At 42.9% G+C, this 23289-nt stretch overlaps 1 protein-coding gene across 1 annotated transcript in view; it reads left to right on the plus strand.

The window, feature by feature from the left end:
• Window positions 1-23289, plus strand: part of LOC115156482 (band 4.1-like protein 3) — a 54397-nt gene that overhangs the window by 14657 nt on the left and 16451 nt on the right. Inside the window, exons 10-12 of the mRNA XM_029703903.1 lie at window positions 8426-8488; window positions 16114-16200; window positions 16332-16428. Of these exons, the coding sequence (XP_029559763.1) occupies window positions 8426-8488; window positions 16114-16200; window positions 16332-16427 (246 nt within the window). The 3' untranslated portion in view covers window position 16428. The remainder of the gene's footprint in view (window positions 1-8425; window positions 8489-16113; window positions 16201-16331; window positions 16429-23289) is intronic.

Consider the following 23289-nt stretch of genomic DNA (forward strand, 5'->3'; position numbering starts at 1 on the left):
ATTTATTTAACCAGGTAGGCCAGCTGAGAACAAGTTTTCATTTACAACTGCGACCTGGCTAAGCAGTGCGACAAAAACAACAACACAGAGTTACACATAAACAAACGTACAGTCAATAACACAATAGAAAAGAAAAATAGAAAAATCTACATACAGTGTGTGCAAATGTAGAAGAGTAAGGAGGTAAGGCAATAAATAGGCCATAGAGGCGAAAATAATTACAATTTAGCATTAACACTGGAGTGATAGATGTACAGATGATGATGTGCAAGTAGAGATACTGGGGTGCAACAGAAGAAAATAAATAACAATATGGGGATGAGGTAGTTGGGTGTGCTATTTACAGATGGGCTGTGTACAGGTACAGTGTTCGGTGAGCTGCTCTGACAGCTGATGCTTAAAGTTAGTGAGGGAGATATAAGACTCCAGCTTCAGTGATTTTTGCAATTCGTTCCAGTCATTGGCAGCAGAGAACTGGAAGGAAAGGCACCAAAGGAAGTGTTGGCTTTGGGGAGGACCAGTGAAAAATACCTGCTGGAGCGCGTGCTACGGGTGGGTGTTGCTATGGTAACCAGTGAGCTGAGATAAGGCGGGGCTTTACCTAGCAAAGACTTATAGATGACCTGGAGAGCATACAGGTCACAGTGGTGGGTAGTATATGGGGCTTTGGTGACAAAACGGATGGCACTGTGATAGACTACATCCAGTTTGCTGAGTAGAGTGTTGGGGGCTATTTTGTAAATGACATTGCTGAAGTCTTCCCTGTAGCTCAGTTGGTAGAGCATGGTGTTTGCAACGCCAGGGTTGTGGGTTCGATTCCCACGGGGAGCCATGTATGAAATGTATGCATTCACTACTGTAAGTCGCTCTGGATAAGAGCGTCTGCTAAATGACTTAAATGTAATGTAAATGTACGTCGAGGACCTGTAGGACAGTCAGGTTTACAAGGGTATGTTTGGCAGCATGAGTGAAGGATGCTTTGTTGCGATATAGGAAGCCAATTCTAGATTAAATTTTGGATTGGAGATGCTTAATGTGAGTCTGGAAGGAGAGTTTACACTCTGGAGGTTTGTTAACACAGTGTCCAAAGAAGGGCCAGAAGTATACAGAATGGTGTTGTCTGCGTAGAGGTGGATCAGAGATTCACCAGCAGCAAGAGCGATATCAATGATGTAAACAGAGAAAAGAGTCTGCCCGAGAATTGAACCCTGTGGCACCCCCATAGAGACTGCCAGAGGTCCGGCCAACAGGCCCTCCGATTTGACACACTGAACTCTATCTGGGAAGTAGTTGGTGAACCAGGCGAGGCAGTCTTCTGAGAAACCAAGGCTGTTGAGTCTGCATATAAGAATGCGGTCATTGACTGACAGAGTCGAAAGCCTTGACCAGGTCGATGAAGACGGCTGCCCAGTATTGTCTTTTATCGATGGCGGTTAGGATATTGAGCGTTTAGGACCTTGAGCGTGGCTGAGGTGCATCCATGACCAGCTCAGAAACCAGATTGCATAGCGGAGAAGGTACGGTAGGATTCGAAATGGTCTGTGATCTGTTTGTTAACTTGGCTTTCGAAGACTTTAGAATTGCAGGGTAGGATACAGTAAGGGTAGGATACAGTCCTATAGGGCGGCGCATAATTGCCCAGCGTCGTCAGGGTTGGGGTTTGGCCGGGGTAGGCCATTATTGTAAATAAGAATTTGTTGACTTGCCTCGTTGGATACATGTTAAATAAAAATAAAAATATAATGCTTACTGGACTGTATCTAATGCTTACTGTATCTAATGCTAACTGTATCTAATGCTTACTGTATCTAATGGTTACTGTATCTAATGCTAACTGAATCTAATGGTTACTGTATCTAATGCTTACTGTATCTAATGCTTACTGTATCTAATGCTTACTGTACTGTATCTAATGCTTACTGCACTGTATCTAATGCTTACTGTATCTAATGGTTACTGTATCTAATGCTAACTGTATCTAATGCTTACTGTATCTAATGCTTACTGTATCTAATGGTTACTGTATCTAATGCTAACTGTATCTAATGCTGACTGTACTGTATCTAATCCTTACTGTACTGTATCTAATGATAACTGTATCTAATGCTTACTGTATCTAATCCTTACTGTACTGTATCTAATGATAACTGTATCTAATGCTTACTGTATCTAATGCGTAATGTACTGTATCTAATGCTTACTGTATCTAATGCTTACTGCACTGTATCTAATGCTAACTGTACTGTATCTAATGCTAACTGTACTGTATCTAATGCTAACTGTACTGTATCTAATGCTTACTGTATCTAATGCTTACTGTATCTAATGCTAACTGCACTGTATCTAATGCTAACTGTACTGTATCTAATGCTAACTGTACTGTATCTAATGCTAACTGTACTGTATCTAATGCTTACTGTATCTAATGCATAATGTACTGTATCTAATGCTTACTGTATCTAATGCTAACTGTACTGTATCTAATGCTAACTGTATCTAATGCATAATGTACTATATCTAATGGTACTGTACTGTATCTAATGCTAACTGTATCTAATGCTTACTGTATTTAATGGTACTGTACTGTATCTAATGCTTACTGTATCTAATGCTAACTGTATCTAATGCTAACTGTATCTAATGCTTACTGTATCTAATGCTTACTGTATCTAATGGTACTGCACTGTATCTAATGCTTACTGTATCTAATGCCTACTGCACTGTATCTAATGCTTACTGTATCTAATGCTTACTGTATCTAATGGTACTGCACTGTATCTAATGCTTACTGTATCTAATGCCTACTGCACTGTATCTAATGCTTACTGTATCTAATGCGTAATGTACTGTATCTAATGGTACTGCACTGTATCTAATGCTTACTGTATCTAATGCTTACTGTATCTAATGCTAACTGTACTGTATCTAATGCGTAATGTACTGTATCTAATGCTAACTGTACTGTATCTAATGCTAACTGAACTGTATCTAATGCTAACTGTATCTAATGGTACTGCACTGTATCTAATGCTAACTGTACTGTATCTAATGCTAACTGTATCTAATGCTTACTGTACTGTATCTAATGCTAACTGTACTGTATCTAATGCTAACTGTATCTAATGCTTACTGTACTGTATCTAATGCTTACTGTATCTAATGCTAACTGTATCTAATGCTTACTGTACTGTATCTAATGCTAACTGTACTGTATCTAATGCTTACTGTACTGTATCTAATGCTAACTGTACTGTATCTAATGCTAACTGTATCTAATGCTTACTGTACTGTATCTAATGCTTACTGTATCTAATGGTACTGCACTGTATCTAATGCTACCTGTACTGTATCTAATGCTAACTGTATCTAATGCTTACTGTACTGTATCTAATGCTAACTGTATCTAATGCTTACTGTATCTAATGGTTACTGTATCTAATGCTTACTGTATCTAATGCATACTGCACTGTATCTAATGCTTACTATATCTAATGCTTACTGTACTGTATCTAATGCTAACTATATCTAATGCTAACTGTATCTAATGCTTGCTGTACTATATCTAATGCTTACTGTACTGTATCTAATGCTAACTGTATCTAATGGTACTGTACTGTATCTAATGCTTACTGTATCTAATGCTTACTGTACTGTATCTAATGCTTACTGTATCTAATGCTTGCTGTACTATATCTAATGCTAACTGTATCTAATGCTTACTGTACTGTATCTAATGCTAACTGTATCTAATGGTACTGTACTGTATCTAATGCTTACTGTATCTAATGGTACTGTACTGTATCTAATGGTTACTGTATCTAATGCTTACTGTATCTAATGCTTACTGTATCTAATGCTTACTGCACTGTATATAATGCTAACTGTATCTAATGGTACTGTACTGTATCTAATGCTAACTGTATCTAATGGTACTGTACTGTATCTAATGCTTACTGTATCTAATGCTTGCTGTACTATATCTAATGCTTACTGTATCTAATGCTTACTGTATCTAATGCTTGCTGTACTGTATCTAATGCTTACTGTATCTAATGCTTACTGTATCTAATGCTAAATGTATCTAATGCTTACTGTATCTAATGCTAACTGTACTGTATCTAATGCTAACTGTACTGTATCTAATGCTAAATGTATCTAATGCTTACTGTAATGTATCTAATGCTTACTGTATCTAATGCTAACTGTACTGTATCTAATGCTAACTGTACTGTATCTAATGCTTACTGTATCTAATGCTTACTGTACTGTATATAATGCTAACTGTATCTAATGGTACTGTACTGTATCTAATGCTAACTGTATCTAATGGTACTGTACTGTATCTAATGCTTACTGTATCTAATGCTTGCTGTACTATATCTAATGCTTACTGTATCTAATGCTTACTGTATCTAATGCTTGCTGTACTGTATCTAATGCTTACTGTATCTAATGCTTACTGTATCTAATGCTAAATGTATCTAATGCTTACTGTATCTAATGCTAACTGTACTGTATCTAATGCTAACTGTACTGTATCTAATGCTAAATGTATCTAATGCTTACTGTAATGTATCTAATGCTTACTGTATCTAATGCTAACTGTACTGTATCTAATGCTAACTGTACTGTATCTAATGCTTACTGTATCTAATGCTTACTGTACTGTATCTAATGCTTACTGTATCTAATGCTTACTGTACTGTATCTAATGCTTACTGTATCTAATGCTTACTGTACTGTATCTAATGCTTACTGTATCTAATGCTTACTGCACTGTATCTAATGCTTACTGTATCTAATGCTTACTGCACTGTATCTAATGCTTACTGTATCTAATGCTTACTGTACTGTATCTAATGCTAACTGTACTGTATCTAATGCTTACTGTACTGTATCTAATGCTAACTGTATCTAATGCTTACTGTACTGTATCTAATGCTAACTGTATCTAATGCTTACTGTATCTAATGCTTACTGTATCTAATGCTTGCTGTACTATATCTAATGCTTACTGTATCTAATGCTTACTGTATCTAATGCTTGCTGTACTGTATCTAATGCTTACTGTATCTAATGCTTACTGTATCTAATGCTTACTGTATCTAATGCTAAATGTATCTAATGCTTACTGTATCTAATGCTAACTGTACTGTATCTAATGCTAACTGTACTGTATCTAATGCTAAATGTATCTAATGCTTACTGTAATGTATCTAATGCTTACTGTATCTAATGCTAACTGTACTGTATCTAATGCTAACTGTACTGTATCTAATGCTTACTGTACTGTATCTAATGCTTACTGTATCTAATGCTTACTGTAGTGTATCTAATGCTTACTTTATCTAATGCTTACTGCACTGTATCTAATGCTTACTGTATCTAATGCTTACTGTACTGTATCTAATGCTTACTGTATCTAATGCTTACTGTACTGTATCTAATGCTTACTGTATCTAATGCTTACTGTACTGTATCTAATGCTTACTGTATCTAATGCTTACTGCACTGTATCTAATGCTTACTGTATCTAATGCTTACTGTACTGTATCTAATGCTAACTGTACTGTATCTAATGCTTACTGTACTGTATCTAATGCTAACTGTATCTAATGCTTACTGTATCTAATGCTTACTGTACTGTATCTAATGCTTACTGTACTGTATCTAATGCTTACTGTATCTAATGCTTACTGTATCTAATGCTTACTGTATCTAATGGTTACTGTACTGTATCTAATGCTTACTGCACTTTATCTAATGCTTACTGCACTGTATCTAATGCTTACTGTATCTAATGCTTACTGTACTGTATCTAATGCTTACTGCACTGTATCTAATGCTTACTGTATCTAATGCTTACTGTACTGTATCTAATGCTTACTGCACTGTATCTAATGCTTACTGTATCTAATGCTTACTGTACTGTATCTAATGCTTACTGTATCTAATGCTTACTGTATCTAATGCTTACTGTAGTGTATCTAATGCTTACTGTATCTAATGCTTATTGCACTTTATCTAATTCTTACTGTATCTAATGCTTACTGTACTGTATCTAATGCTTACTGCACTGTATCTAATGCTTACTGTATCTAATGCTTACTGTATCTAATGCTTACTGTATCTAATGCTTACTGTATCTAATGCTTACTGTATCTAATGCTTACTGTATCTAATGGTACTGCACTGTATCTAATGCTTACTGTATCTAATGCTTACTGTACTGTATCTAATGCTTACTGTATCTAATGCTAACTGTACTGTATCTAATGCTAACTGTATCTAATGCTTACTGTACTGTATCTATTGCTTACTGTATCTAATGCCTACTGTATCTAATGCTTACTGCACTGTATCTAATGGTTACTATATCTAATGCTTACTGTATCTAATGCCTACTGTATCTAATGCTAACTGTATCTAATGCTTACTGTATCTAATGCCTACTGTATCTAATGCTTACTGTATCTAATGCTTACTGTACTGTATCTAATGCTAACTGTACTTTATCTAATGGTACTGCACTGTATCTAATGCTTACTGTATCTACTGCTTACTGTATCTAATGCTTACTGCACTGTATCTAATGGTACTGTACTGTATCTAATGCTTACTGTATCTAACGCTTACTGTATCTAATGCTTGCTGTATCTAATGGTACTGCACTGTATCTAATGCTTACTGCACTGTATCTGATGCTTACTGTATCTAATGCTAACTGTATCTAATGCTTACTGTATCTAATGCTAACTGTATCTAATGCTTACTGTATCTAATGCTTACTGTATCTAATGGTACTGCACTGTATCTAATGCTTACTGCACTGTATCTAATGCTTACTATATCTAATGCTTACTGCACTGTATCTAATGCTTACTGTATCTAATGGTACTGCACTGTATCTAATGCTAACTGTATCTAATGCTTACTGTATCTAATGGTACTGCGCTGTATCTGATGCTTACTGTATCTAATGCTAACTGTATCTAATGCTTACTGTATCTAATGCTAACTGTATCTAATGCTAACTGTATCTAATGCTTACTGTACTGTATCTAATGCTTACTATATCTAATGCTTACTGCACTGTATCTAATGCTTACTGTATCTAATGGTACTGCGCTGTATCTAATGCTAACTGTATCTAATGCTAACTGTATCTAATGCTAACTGTATCTAATGCTTACTGTACTGTATCTAATGCTTACTGTATCTAATGCTTACTGCACTGTATCTAATGGTTACTGTATCTAATGCTTACTGTACTGTATATAATGCTTACTGTATCTAATGCGTAATGTACTGTATCTTGCAGCTTCCTAGTCAGGTGGGTAGCTAGAGTAAAATACTTTTTCTTTATGTCTGGACTGTTCTGCTGCTCAGCACCATTTTGTTTCCCTCAGGTGTTACCAGTCTTTAAGCAATGACATCATACTCTAAGAAGTGTTATCTCTCCCTGGCCTATTGCCATTACTGCGGCTTTTCCTACAGTGCACCTCGTCAAACCTCTAAGCGCTATTGAATGCCCCCAGAAACGTTGTATGGGTCTATATTGTATTAAACCATGAGAAAAATCTCTTTCCTCTCCTCTCTCTCATTTTTATTTGTAACGTTCAGTATATAGTGTCTTCCTGATTTCCTCTCAGTGTTAGTTCTGACTCCCCTCCTTTCTCTCCTTCTCTCTCTCCTTCTCTCTCCCCTTCTCTCTCTCCTTCTCTCTTCTCTCTCTCCTTCTCTCCCCTTCTCTCCCCTTCTCTCCCCTTCTCTCTCCTTTTCTCACCATCTCTCTCCTCTCTCATCCTTCTCTCTCTCCTTCTCCCTCCCCTTCTCTCTCTCCCCTTCTCCCTCTCCTCTCTCCCCTTTTCCCTCTCCTCTCTCCCCTTCTCTCTCTCTCCTTCTCTCTCCTCTCTCATCCTCTCTCCCCTTTTCCCTCTCCTCTCTCCCCTTCTCCCTCTCCTCTCTCCCCTTCTCCCTCTCCTCTCTCCCCTTCTCCCTCTCCTCTCTCCCCTTCTCTCTCTCCCCTTTTCCCTCTCCTCTCTCATCCTTCTCTCTCCCCTTCTCTCTCTCTCCTCTCTCTCCTTCTCTCGCTCCTCTTCTCACTCCCTTTCTCCCTGTCTGTCCATCAGTCTTCGCTGGGATGGGTCCCCTCCTCTGTTACCACGGTGACCACTACTCTCTGGTCGTCATTGAAACATCAGCCGCAGCAGTCTTGTTGTTTCCCAGGAAAAACAAGATATATTTTAGAAGCTCTTCTAATATCCATTGTGCTAAATCAGTTTTAATGAGCCTGCTTTCTCAACAGGTGTGTTAAAGATCGCCTTTTTTGTTAAATGTGTCTAAATGTGTCTTTACTGTAAGGTCAGCTACTGTGATTCTACCAAGAGATCCAGTAATATGACAGCACTCTTGTCCCTCACAGAGCTCAGCTGGAGAGGAGGAGGAGACAGGAAGGAGCCAAGAGGTACCTGAGACAGCGCCTACGGTGAATATCTCTCTTTTTGTTTTAAATTGAGTTTGATGGTCTGGGGGACGGAATATAATGACAAAATAATTAGTAGATTTGTAGCAAATTGACCGGAAGAAGCCCAAATAGATATAATGTTTCACTAAACCATAATCATTTCAAACCTTTTTTCTATATGTATGTGATCACATTTATCTCTATTATGCATGGGAATACTTGGGAACAGATTTCCTAAATTAAAATCACTTGGAGCTGATTTCCTGTTGTTTTTATAGTCCTTTACGTTCCCCCAAAAATGTTTTGAATAAACCCTGGCCTATAGTTACCGCTGAGCCACAGTGACTACAGACCCACAGACAGAGATATACGTCAGATGGACAGCCAGAACCTTTGACTATAAAAGGCAGAACCTGTACTGATTGTAAAGGCACAGCCAGAGTCTATAGTTAATGCAGAACCACAGACGGCAGAAGCACAGTTAGAGCCAGTACTCACTGCCGACACAGTGGCAGAATCAGAAATCACCTCTTGAGAAGAAGCCAGAACCAGTATTGAATGTAGAGTCAGAGTCAGTAGTGACTGTAGAGTCAGAGTCAGTAGTGACTGTAGAGTCAGAGTCAGTAGTGACTGTAGAGTCAGGGTCAGTAGTGACTGTAGAGTCAGAGTCAGTAGTGACTGTAGAGTCAGAGTCAGTAGTGACTGTAGAGTCAGAGTCAGTAGTGTCTGTAGAGCCAGTAATGACTGTAGAGTCAGAGTCAGTAGTGACTGTAGAGTCAGTAGTGACTGTAGAGTCAGAGTCAGTAGTGACTGTAGAGTCAGAGTCAGAGGTGACAGTAGAGTCAGAGTCAGTAGTGTCTGTAGAGCCAGTAATGACTGTAGAGTCAGAGCCAGTAGTGACTGTAGAGTCAGGGTCAGTAGTGACTGTAGAGTCAGAGCCAGTAGTGACTGTAGAGTCAGAGCCAGTAGTGTCTGTAGAGTCAGTAGTGACTGTAGAGTTAGAGCCATGAGGGACTGTAGAGTCAGAGCCAGTAGTGACTGTAGAGCCAGTAGTGACTGTAGAGTCAGTAGTGACTGTAGAGTCAGAGTCAGAGGTGACTGTAGAGTCAGAGCCAGTAGTGACTGTAGAGTCAGTAGTGACTGTAGAGTCAGTAGTGACTGTAGAGTCAGAGTCAGTAGTGACTGTAGAGTCAGAGTCAGTAGTGACTGTAGAGTCAGAGGTGACTGTGGAGTCAGAGCCAGCAGTGACTGTAGAGTCAGTAGTGACTGTAGAGTCAGTAGTGATTGTAGAGCCAGAGCCAGTAGTGACTGTAGAGTCAGAGCCAGAGGTGACTGTAGAGTCAGAGCCAGTAGTGACTGTAGAGTCAGTAGTGACTGTAGAGTCAGTAGTGACTGTAGAGCCAGTAGTGACTGTAGAGTCAGAGTCAGAGGTGACTGTAGAGTCAGAGTCAAAGGTGACTGTAGAGTCAGAGCCAGTAGTGACTGTAGAGTCAGTAGTGACTGTAGAGTAAGTAGTGACTGTAGAGTCAGAGCCAGTGTTGACTGTAGAGCCAGAGCCAGTAGAGACTGTAGAGTCAGAGTCAGTAGTGACTGTAGAGTCAGTAGTGACTGTAGAGTCAGAGCCAGTAGTGACTGTAGAGTCAGTAGTGACTGTAGAGTCAGAGCCAGTAGTGACTGTAGAGCCAGTAGTGACTGTAGAGTCAGAGCCAGTGTTGACTGTAGAGTCAGAGCCAGTAGTGACTGTAGAGTCAGATCCAGTAGTGCCTGTAGAGTCAGAGCCAGTGTTGACTGTAGAGTCAGAGCCAGTAGTGCCTGTAGAGTCAGTAGTGACTGTAGAGCCAGAGCCAGTAACGACTGTAGAGTCAGAGCCAGTAGTGACTGTAGAGTCAGAGCCAGTAGTGACTGTAGAGTCAGGGTCAGTAGTGACTGTAGAGTCAGAGCCAGTAGTGACTGTAGAGTCAGAGCCAGTAGTGACTGTAGAGTCAGAGTCAGTAGTGACTGTAGAGTCAGAGCCAGTAGTGACTGTAGAGTCAGAGCCAGTAGTGCCTGTAGAGTCAGCGAGGGAATACAGATATGCATCTGTTGGTCACATATACCTTAAAAAAAGGTAGGGGCGTGGATCAGAAAACCAGTCAGTATCTGGTGTGACCACCATTTGCCTCATGCAGCACGACACATCTCCTTCACATCGAGTTGATCAGGCTGTTGATTGTGGCCTGTGAAATGTTGTCCCACTCCTCTTCAATGAATGTGCGAAGTCACTGGATATTGGCGGGAACTGGAACATGCTGTCGTACACATCTATCCAGAGCATCTCAGACATGATCAATGGGGTGATACGTCTATGAGTATGCAGGCTATGGAAGAACTTGAGCTTCCAGGAATTGTGTACAGTTCCTTGTAACATGGGGCCATGCATTATCATGCTGAAACATGAGGTGATGGCGGCGGATGAATGGGCTTACAGTAGAGAAATTAACAATCAATTATCTGGCAACAGCTCTGGTGGACATTCTTGCAGTCAGCATGCCAACTGCATGCTACCTCAAAACTTGAGACATCTGTGGCATTGTGTTGTGTGACAAAACTGCACATTTTAGTGGCCTTTTATTGTCCCCGGCACAAGGTGCACCTGTGTAATGATCATACTGTTTAATCAGCTTTTTGATATGCCACACCTGTCAGGTGTATGGATTATCTTGGCAAAGGAGAAATGTTCACAAACAGGGATGTAAACAAATTTGAGAGAAATACATTTTTTGTGCGTATGGAACATTTCTGGGATCTTTTATTTCAGCTCATGTAACATGGGACCAACACTTTACATGTTGCATTTATATTTTTTTGTTCAGTGTAAATACCAAGTCAGAGCCAAAGCCCTAGGACAGCCCCTACTGCAGCGCTGGAGCACAGATGCATCCAGACACTAGGGTCAGCCCTGATGGAACTAGACTACGCTGACAGGGTCTAAACAGGGTCTAATCATACTAACACAGTGAATACATACCACAAGGGAGCTTTATAGTCAAACTAAGACCGTGTCCACTACAGAATAGACAGTTGCAGACAGTGATATTACTATAGACAGGTCTGTCGGCAGTGTCAGAGTTGAGGCCGAAGACACACCTTGGTGACTGAGCTAGTGTACAGAGTCATACAGCATCAAACAGAAGGGCGTTCCTAGCTCAGTGCGCCCTCGTCTTTGAGCTTCAGCCCTCCTCCTTCCCCTCAGATCACTCCAAGATAGCCTACCTCTTCATGCTGATGTCCGGGAGGGCTCTCACATGGGCTACTTCCGTGTGGGTACAACAGCCGGCCATATGCGCTAGTCTGGAGGGGTTCGTGGGAGAAGTGAGGAAGGTCTTTGATGCCCCGTTCTCCGGGCGTGAGGTAATCCAGCTTCGGCAGGACTCCCACGGTGTGGCAGACTATGCGGTGGATTTCCGCACGTTGGCAGTGGAGAGTGCTTGGAATCAAGAGGCACTGTTCAATGTGTTCCTGCATGGCGTCTCAGAGGAGGTCAAGGACGAGCTTGCAGCCCGGGAGTTACCTACGGAGCTCGATTCCCTCATCACTTTGACCATCCGTATCGATGGGTGATTAAGGGAACGACGGAGGGAGAGTCACCGCTTCCTGAGTTTATGCCACTATGCAGAGCTGGGCTGTCAACAGCAGAACGGCAATACAGGATCGACACGAAGAGTTGTCTGTATTGCGGGACTCTTGGTCATTTCGTATCCTCTTGTCCTTTAAAGAAACCAGGCTCACCAGTAGGGTGCAAGTATTCTGGTGGGCCATATGGAGAACGTTCCTGCTTGCCCTGCTCACACCGCTTTTCACGCCATTCTGCTGGAGGAAGACCAATCCAAATCTTTTTGAGTTCTCATTGACTCTGGGGCCGACGAAAGCTTTATGGGCTGAAGCCCGTTCTGCCACGCCCATTGCCTAAAGTCAGCACAACCTGCCCCGGGATGTCTTCCTGGGGGCTCGGAAAGTGCCCCGGATCTCTCCGCCATTCCCACGGAGTACCAGGACCTCCGGGAGGTGTTCAGCAAGGCCCGGGCCACATCGCTTCCACCACACCAATCCTATGACTGTGGGATTGACCTTCTCCCTAGCACCACACCACCCCACGGACATCTGTACTCTCTGTCGGGACCGGAGACAAAGGCTAAGGCTACATTGGGGACTCCCTAGCTGCTGGATTTATCGTCCCTCTTCCTCTCCCACTGGCGCAGGGTTCTTCTTCGTGGAGAAAAAGGACAAGACCCTGCGCCCGTGCATTGACTAGCGAAGCCTCAATGACATTACTGTGAAGAACCGTTACCCGCTACCACTGATCTCCTCGGCCTTCGAGCCGCTCCAAGGGGGGCACTGTGTTTTCCAAGCTGGATTTACGGAACGCCTACCACCTGGTGCGGATACGAGAGGGGGACGAGTGGAAGACCGCCTTCAACACAGCCAGTGGCCACCACGAGTATTTGGTCATGCCCTTTGAACTCACCAATGCCCCTGCTGTGTTCCAGGCTCTGGCGAATGGTATTCTCTGTGAAATGTTGAACCGGTTCATCTTCGTCTACATTGATGACATCCTCGTCTTCTCCCGCTCCCCTCAAGAACACTTGCTCCACGTCCAGCAGGTCCTTCAACGCCTTCTGGAGAATCAGCTGTTTGTGAAGGCGGAGAAGTGCGAGTTCCATCGCTCCACCATCCCCTTTCTGGGTTACATCATCTCTGCTGGGAGTGTCCAGATGGATCCTGGGAAGGTGAGAGCAGTGATGGATTGGCCTCAGCCTATATTCTGGGTGCAGCTGCAACGTTTCCTGGGGTTCGCCAACTTCTATCGCTGCTTTATCCGGGGTTACAGCATCCTGGCTTCCCCCCTGTCAGCACTCACCTCACCCAAGGTTCCGTTCACATGGTCTCCGGCTGCTGACTGGGCGTTCCGGGATCTCAAACATCGCTTCACCACAGCTCCCATCTTGGTTCATCCGAACCCTTCCCGTCAGTTTGTGGTGGAGGCCGATGCTTCAGATGTCGGAGTGGGGGCTGTGCTGTCCCAGCGTTCTGCCCTTGACCTCAAGCTACATCCCTGTGCCTTCTTCTCCCATCGCCTCAACGCCACGGAAAGGAACTACGATGTGGGGAATCATGAGCTTCACCTGGTGAAGATGGCGTTGGAGGAATGGAGGCACTAGCTGGAGCGGGCGGAACATCCGTTCATCGTGTTGACTGACCACAAGAAGCTGGAGTATCTCCGCACCACCAAGCGCCTCAACTCCAGTTAAGCCAGATGGGCCCTGCTATTCACAATGTTCAACTTCTCCCTCCCATACCGGCCGGGATCCAAGAATGTCAAGGCGAATGCAGTGTCTCGACGCTATAGCCCCACGACTACTACCCCGAGACCATCCGTCCCACTTCATGCCTGGCGAAGGCACTCAGCTGGGGAATGAGGAAGAAGGTCCGTGAGGCACAGCGTTCCCAGCCGGACCCCGGGGGGGCCCTGATAACCGGATGTTCGTTCCTGACGCCGTTCGCTCCGCAGTCCTGGAGTGGGCCCACTCCTCCAGGCTTGCCTGCCACCTGGTTGCCCGTTGGACCATGGCCTTTGTCTGACAGTGCTTTTGGTGGCCTACTATGGTCCCTGATGTGTCTGCATTTGTCGCCGCTTGCACGGTGTGTGCGTAGAACAAGACTCCATCGAACCCCGGCTCCCCGGTATCTTCTCGGGCAGAAGGTATGCCTGTCCACCCGGGATCTGCCCCTCCGGGTGGAGTCTCACAAACTGTCCCCCCAGTTTATCGGCACTTTCCCCATCTCCAAGATCATTAGCCGCTCTGCTGTCCGCCTTCTGTTGCCCCATACCCTTCGTATTCATCCTACATTTGTAACGCCCTGGCCATAAAGAGGAGTTTTTGTTCTTTATTTTTGTTAGGCCAGGGTGTTACATTGGGTGGGCGTTCTATGTTCATTTTTCTATGTTTTTGTATTTCTTTGTTTCGGCCTGTGTGTGGCTCCCAATCAGGCACAGCTGTAGTTCGTTGTTGCTGATTGGGTGTCACACATAAGGAGCCTGATTTTCCTTTGGGTTTTGTGGGGGATTGTTTCTGTTTAGAGTGTTTCCTAACAGGACTGTTTTGCTGTCGTGTTTTGTTCATTTTTGTAGTGTTCTCTGTTCGAATTAAATTTCAAGATGAACACTAACTCCGCTGCACCTTGGTCTACTCTCTCTTCTGACAGCCGTTACAACATTCCATGTGTCTAGAATTACGCCCGTGTCTCACAGCCCTTTGTCTTCTATTTCCAGGCCCACCCCTCCTCCCCGTGTCGTCAATGGCCATCCGGCGTACACGGTGAGACGCCACCTGAGGGTTCGATCACGGGGTAGGTGTTTCCAATACCTGGTTGACTGGGAGGGTTATGGCCCAGAGGAGAGGTGCTGGGTCCCCGCTAGAGACATCCTGGACCCAGCCCTCATCGCCGACTTCCACCGCCGGCACCCCAGTCAACCAGGTATGCGCCCAGGTAGGACGCCAGGTGGCACCCCTAGGGGGGGTAGTGTCACTCCCTGATCTGTTTCGCCTGTCTTTGTGATTGTCTCCACCCCCCCTCCAGGTGTCGCCCATCTTCCCCAGCCGTCTTGTTTGTCAAGTCAACCAGCATTTTTGTGACAGCTCCTGCTTTTCCCCAGTCCCTCTTTTCTCGTCCTCCTGGTTTTTGATCCTAGCCTGTCCTGACCCTGTACCCGCCCGCCTGACCACTCTGCCTGTCCCTGACCCTGAGCCAGCACTGCCGTCCTGTACCTTTCCACCACTTCTGGATTACCGACCTCTGCCTGACCTGACCCTGAGCCAGCACTGCCGTCCTGTACCTTTGCACCACTTCTGGATTACCGACCTCTGCCTGACCTGACCCTGAGCCAGCACTGCCGTCCTGTACCTTTGCACCACTTCTGGATTACCGACCTCTGCCTGACCTGACCCTGAGCCTGCCTGCCGTCCTATACCTTTGCCCCTGTGGCTTTAATAAACATTGTAACTTCGACACGGTCGGCATCTGGCTCTTACCTTGATACCTGATACATATGTAAATAAGGTATTTCTGTTTTTTATTTTTAATAAATTAGCAAAATATTCTAAAAACCTTTTTTCGCTTTGTCATTATGGGGTATTGTGTGTAGATTGATGAGGATTTAAAAAAAATGTAATCCATTTTAGAATAAGGCTGTAACGTAAGAAAATGTGGACAAAGTGAACGAGTCTCAATACTTTCCGAATGTAGTGTATGTCAATTTGTGATAGATTGTACTGTATTATTTAATTGTCTTTCTCTCAACACAGGCTGTAAATGCATTTTATTCATGAAGCAAATTTCTCTAATTTTCTTGGGTATTCCATTCCAGCATGTGACATGTATTTGTCCTATTTCATTGTTCATTTTGATGTTTGTTTGTGTTCACTTAGGGGTTTACAATTGTTTCCAGAACAAAGCTGTTGTAATTATTTTACAGTTAACAGGGCACACACATATGAGTTCCTAAATTACATATTCAAAAAATGCTTTGGATAAAAGCTCAGGATTAAACTGTTATCTATTAATGGCGAAGTTTTGCCATGCAGTTTTATTTATTTATTTCTTCTCAGAAACCCGAGGCTGTGCCAGCAGAGGAGTCGACCACCAAGGAGTATCCTGTAGTCCACACAGAGACGAAAACCTACGAATCTTCAGAGGTGCGTTCATTTGGGCAGAAGAAGAGAAAAAGAAAACAACAATGAGTTTCGTCTTGGTTCAGGTAGTCATTCCATTCACTTCAGTTGGGTGCCTTAATTAAAACTAATTTGAGTCACGTGACTTCTGACAGGGTGACACCAACGGTGACGCTATCCCAGGTGTTCTGATGAGCGCTCAGACTATCACCTCGGAAACCACCGACCTCGACAACCACACACATCACTAAGGTCAGGGGTCATTTCATTAGCTGACCCTTTTGACCTCGCTACAATTCTACTCTCCTTTTTAGCACACTTATAATACTACCCATAACCCATCTATCCAGTACCACACCTATAATACTACCCATAACCCATCTGTCCAGTACCACACCTATAATACTACCCATAACCCATCTGTCCAGTACCACACCTATAATACTACCCATAACCCATCTGTCCAGTACAACACCTATAATACTAACCCATCTGTCCAGTACCACACCTATAATACTAACCCATCTGTCCAGTACCACACCTATAATACTAACCCATCTGTCCAGTACCACACCTATAATACTAACCATCTGTCCAGTACCACACCTATAATACTAACCCATCTGTCCAGTACCACATCTATAATACTAACCCATCTGACCAGTACCACACCTATAATACTAACCCATCTGTCCAGTACCACACCTATAATACTACCCATAACCCATCTGTCCAGTACCACATCTATAATACTAACCCATCTGACCAGTACCACACCTATAATACTAACCCATCTGTCCAGTACCACACCTATAATACTACCCATAACCCATCTGTCCAGTACCACACCTATAATACTAACCCATCTGTCCAGTACCACACCTATAATACTAACCCACCTGTCCAGTACCACACCTATAATACTAACCCATCTGTCCAGTACCACATCTATAATACTAACCCATCTGTCCAGTACCACACCTATAATACTAACCCATCTGTCCAGTACCACACCTATAATACTACCCATAACCCATCTGTCTAGTACCACACCTATAATACTAACCCATAACCCATCTGTCCAGTACCACACCTATAATACTAAACCATCTGTCCAGTACCACACCTATAATACTAACCCATCTGTCCAGTACCACACCTATAATACTACCCATAACCCATCTGTCCAGTACAACACCTATAATACTAACCCATCTGTCCAGTACCACACCTATAATACTAACCCATCTGTCTAGTACCACACCTATAATACTACCCATAACCCATCTGTCCAGTACCACACCTACAATACTACCCATAACCCATCTGTCCAGTACCACACCTATAATACTAACCCATCTGTCCAGTACCACACCTATAATACTACCCATAACCCATCTGTCCAGTACCACACCTATAATACTAACCCATCTGTCCAGTACCACACCTATAATACTAACCCATCTGTCCAGTACCACATCTATAATACTACCCATAACCCATCTGTCTAGTACCACACCTATAATACTACCCATAACCCATCTGTCCAGTACCACTCCTATAATACTAACCCATCTGTCCAGTACCACACCTATAATACTAACCCATCTGTCCAGTACCACACCTATAATACTAACCCATCTGTCCAGCACCACACCTATAATACTAACCCATCTGTCCAGTACCACACCTATAATACTAACCCATCTGTCCAGTACCACATCTATAATACTAACCCATCTGTCCAGTACCACACCTATAATACTAACCCATCTGTCCAGTACCACACCTATAATACTAACCCATCTGTCCAGTACCACACCTATAATACTACCCATAACCCATCTGTCTAGTACCACACCTATAATACTACCCATAACCCATCTGTCTAGTACCACACCTATAATACTAACCCATCTGTCCAGTACCACATCTATAATACTAACCCATCTGTCCAGTACCACATCTATAATACTGACCCATCTGTCCAGTACCACATCTATAATACTACCCATAACCCATCTGTCCAGTACCACACCTATAATACTAACCCATCTGTCCAGTACCACACCTATAATACTACCCATAACCCATCTGTCCAGTACCACACCTATAATACTAACCCATCTGTCTAGCACCACATCTATAATACTAACCCATCTGTCCAGTACCACATCTATAATACTAACCCATCTGCCCAGTACCACACCTATAATACTACCCATAACCCATCTGTCTAGTACCACATCTATAATACTAACCCATCTGTCCAGTACCACATCTATAATACTAACCCATCTGTCCAGTACCACACCTATAATACTAACCCATCTGTCCAGTACCACACCTATAATACTACCCATAACCTATCTGTCCAGTACCACACCTATAATACTAACCCATCTGTCCAGTACCACACCCTATAATACTAACCCATCTGTCCAGTACCACACCTATAATACTAACCCATCTGTCCAGTACCACACCTATAATACTAACCCATCTGTCCAGTACCACACCTATAATACTAACCCATCTGTCCAGTACCACACCTATAATACTAACCCATCTGTCCAGTACCACACGTATAATACTAACCCATCTGTCCAGTACCACACCTATAATACTACCCATAACCCATCTGTCTAGTACCACACCTATAATACTACCCATAACCCATCTGTCCAGTACCACTCCTATAATACTAACCCATCTGTCCAGTACCACACCTATAATACTAACCCATCTGTCCAGTACCACACCTATAATACTAACCCATCTGTCCAGTACCACACCCATAATACTAACCCATCTGTCCAGTACCACACCCATAATACTACCCATAACCTATCTGTCCAGTACCACACCTATAATACTAACCCATCTGTCCAGTACCACACCTATAATACTAACCCATCTGTCCAGTACCACACCTATAATACTACCCATAACCCATCTGTCCAGTACCACACGTATAATACTAACCCATCTGTCCAGTACCACACCTATAATACTAACCCATCTGTCCAGTACCACACCTATAATACTAACCCATCTGTCCAGTACCACACCTATAATACTAACCCATCTGTCCAGTACCACACCTATAATACTAACCCATCTGTCCAGTACCACATCTATAATACTAACCCATCTGTCCAGTACCACATCTATAATACTACCCATAACCCATCTGTCCAGTACCACACCTATAATACTAACCCATCTGTCCAGTACCACACCTATAATACTACCCATAACCCATCTGTCTAGCACCACATCTATAATACTAACCCATCTGTCCAGTACCACACCTATAATACTAACCCATCTGTCCAGTACCACATCTATAATACTAACCCATCTGTCCAGTACCACACCTATAATACTAACCCATCTGTCCAGTACCACACCTATAATACTAACCCATCTGTCCAGTACCACACCTATAATACTACCCATAACCCATCTGTCTAGTACCACACCTATAATACTACCCATAACCCATCTGTCTAGTACCACACCTATAATACTAACCCATCTGTCCAGTACCACATCTATAATACTAACCCTTCTGTCCAGTACCACACCTATAATACTACCCATAACCCATCTGTCCAGTACCACACCTATAATACTAACCCATCTGTCCAGTACCACACCTATAATACTACCCATAACCCATCTGTCTAGCACCACATCTATAATACTAACCCATCTGTCCAGTACCACATCTATAATACTAACCCATCTGTCCAGTACCACACCTATAATACTAACCCATCTGTCCAGTACCACACCTATAATACTACCCATAACCCATCTGTCTAGTACCACATCTATAATACTAACCCATCTGTCCAGTACCACATCTATAATACTAACCCATCTGTCCAGTACCACACCTATAATACTAACCCATCTGTCCAGTACCACACCTATAATACTACCCATAACCTATCTGTCCAGTACCACACCTATAATACTAACCCATCTGTCCAGTACCACACCTATAATACTAACCCATCTGTCCAGTACCACACCTATAATACTAACCCATCTGTCCAGTACCACACCTATAATACTAACCCATCTGTCCAGTACCACACCTATAATACTAACCCATCTGTCCAGTACCACACGTATAATACTAACCCATCTGTCCAGTACCACACCTATAATACTACCCATAACCCATCTGTCTAGTACCACACCTATAATACTACCCATAACCCATCTGTCCAGTACCACTCCTATAATACTAACCCATCTGTCCAGTACCACACCTATAATACTAACCCATCTGTCCAGTACCACACCTATAATACTAACCCATCTGTCCAGTACCACACCCATAATACTAACCCATCTGTCCAGTACCACACCTATAATACTAACCCATCTGTCCAGTACCACACCTATAATACTAACCCATCTGTCCAGTACCACACCTATAATACTACCCATAACCCATCTGTCCAGTACCACACGTATAATACTAACCCATCTGTCCAGTACCACACCTATAATACTAACCCATCTGTCCACTACCACATCTATAATACTAACCCATCTGTCCAGTACCACACCTATAATACTAACCCATCTGTCCAGTACCACACCTATAATACTAACCCATCTGTCCAGTACCACACCTATAATACTAACCCATCTGTCCAGTACCACACCTATAATACTAACCCATCTGTCCAGTACCACACCTATAATACTAACCCATCTGTCCAGTACCACACGTATAATACTAACCCATCTGTCCAGTACCACACCTATAATACTACCCATAACCCATCTGTCTAGTACCACACCTATAATACTACCCATAACCCATCTGTCCAGTACCACTCCTATAATACTAACCCATCTGTCCAGTACCACACCTATAATACTAACCCATCTGTCCAGTACCACACCTATAATACTAACCCATCTGTCCAGTACCACACCCATAATACTAACCCATCTGTCCAGTACCACACCCATAATACTACCCATAACCTATCTGTCCAGTACCACACCTATAATACTAACCCATCTGTCCAGTACCACACCTATAATACTAACCCATCTGTCCAGTACCACACCTATAATACTACCCATAACCCATCTGTCCAGTACCACACGTATAATACTAACCCATCTGTCCAGTACCACACCTATAATACTAACCCATCTGTCCACTACCACATCTATAATACTAACCCATCTGTCCAGTACCACACCTATAATACTAACCCATCTGTCCAGTACCACATCTATAATACTAACCCATCTGTCCAGTACCACACCTATAATAATAACCCATCTGTCTAGCACCACATCTATAATACTAACCCATCTGTCCAGTGCCATACCTATAATACTAACCCATCTGTCCAGTACCACACCTATAATACTACCCATAACCCATCTGTCCAGTACAACACCTATAATACTACCCATAACCCATCTGTCTAGTACCACACCTATAATACTAACCCATCTGTCCAGTACCACATCTATAATACTAACCCATCTGTCCAGTACCACATCTATAATACTAACCCATAACCCATCTGTCCAGTACCACACCTATAATACTAACCCATCTGTCCAGTACCACACCTATAATACTACCCCATAACCCATCTGTCTAGCACCACATCTATAATACTAACCCATCTGTCCAGTACCACACCTATAATACTAACCCATCTGTCCAGTACCACATCTATAATACTAACCATCTGTCCAGTACCACACCTATAATACTAACCCATCTGTCCAGTACCACACCTATAATACTAACCCATCTGTCCAGTACCACACCTATAATACTACCCTAACCCATCTGTCTAGTACCACACCTATAATACTACCCATAACCCATCTGTCTAGTACCACACCTATAATACTAACCCATCTGTCCAGTACCACATCTATAATACTAACCCATCTGTCCAGTACCACATCTATAATACTAACCCATCTGTCCAGTACCACATCTATAATACTACCCATAACCCATCTGTCCAGTACCACACCTATAATACTAACCATCTGTCCAGTACCAACACCTATAATACTAACCCATCTGTCCAGTACCACACCTATAATACTAACCCCTCTGTCCAGTACCACACTATAATACTAACCCATCTGTCCAGTACCACACCTATAATACTAACCCATCTGTCCAGTACCACACCTATAATACTAACCCATCTGTCCAGTACCACACCTATAATACTAACCCATAACCCATCTGTCTAGTACCACACCTATAATACTACCCATAACCCATCTGTCCAGTACCACTCCTTAATACTAACCCATCGGTCTAGTACCACACCTATAATACTGACCCATAACCCATCTGTCCAGTACCACCGTATAATACTACCCATCTGTCCAGCTACCACCCTATAATACTAACCCATACTGTCCACTACCCACATCTATAAGACTAACCCATCTGTCCAGTACCACACCTATAATACTAACCCATCTGTCCAGTACCACCTCTATAATACTAACCCATCTGTCCAGTACCACACCTATAATACTAACCCATCTGTCCAGTACCACACCTATAATACTAACCCATCTGTCCGTACCACCCTATAATACTAACCCATCTGTCAGCACCACATCTATAATACTAACCCATCTGTCCAGTACCACACCTATAATACTACCCATCTGTCCAGTACCACACCTATAATACTACCCATAAGCCCTCGTCCAGTACAACACCTATAATACTACCCATAACCCATCTGTCTAGTACCACACCTATAAATACTAACCCATCTGTCCAGTACCACATCTATAATACGAAACCCATCTTTCCAGTACCACATCTATAATACTAACCCATCTGTCCAGTACCACACCTATAATACTAACCCATCTGTCCAGTACCACACCTATAATACTAACCCATCGGTCTAGTACCACACCTATAATACTACCCATAACCCATCTGTCCAGTACCACACCTACAATACTACCCATAACCCATCTGTCCAGTACCACACCTATAATACTAACCCATCTGTCTAGTACCACATCTATAATACTAACCCTGAACCCATCTGTCCAGTACCACATCTA

The sequence above is a fragment of the Salmo trutta genome, chromosome 21 (genome assembly GCF_901001165.1).
Source record: "Salmo trutta chromosome 21, fSalTru1.1, whole genome shotgun sequence".
Taxonomy (NCBI): Eukaryota; Metazoa; Chordata; class Actinopteri; order Salmoniformes; family Salmonidae; genus Salmo; species Salmo trutta.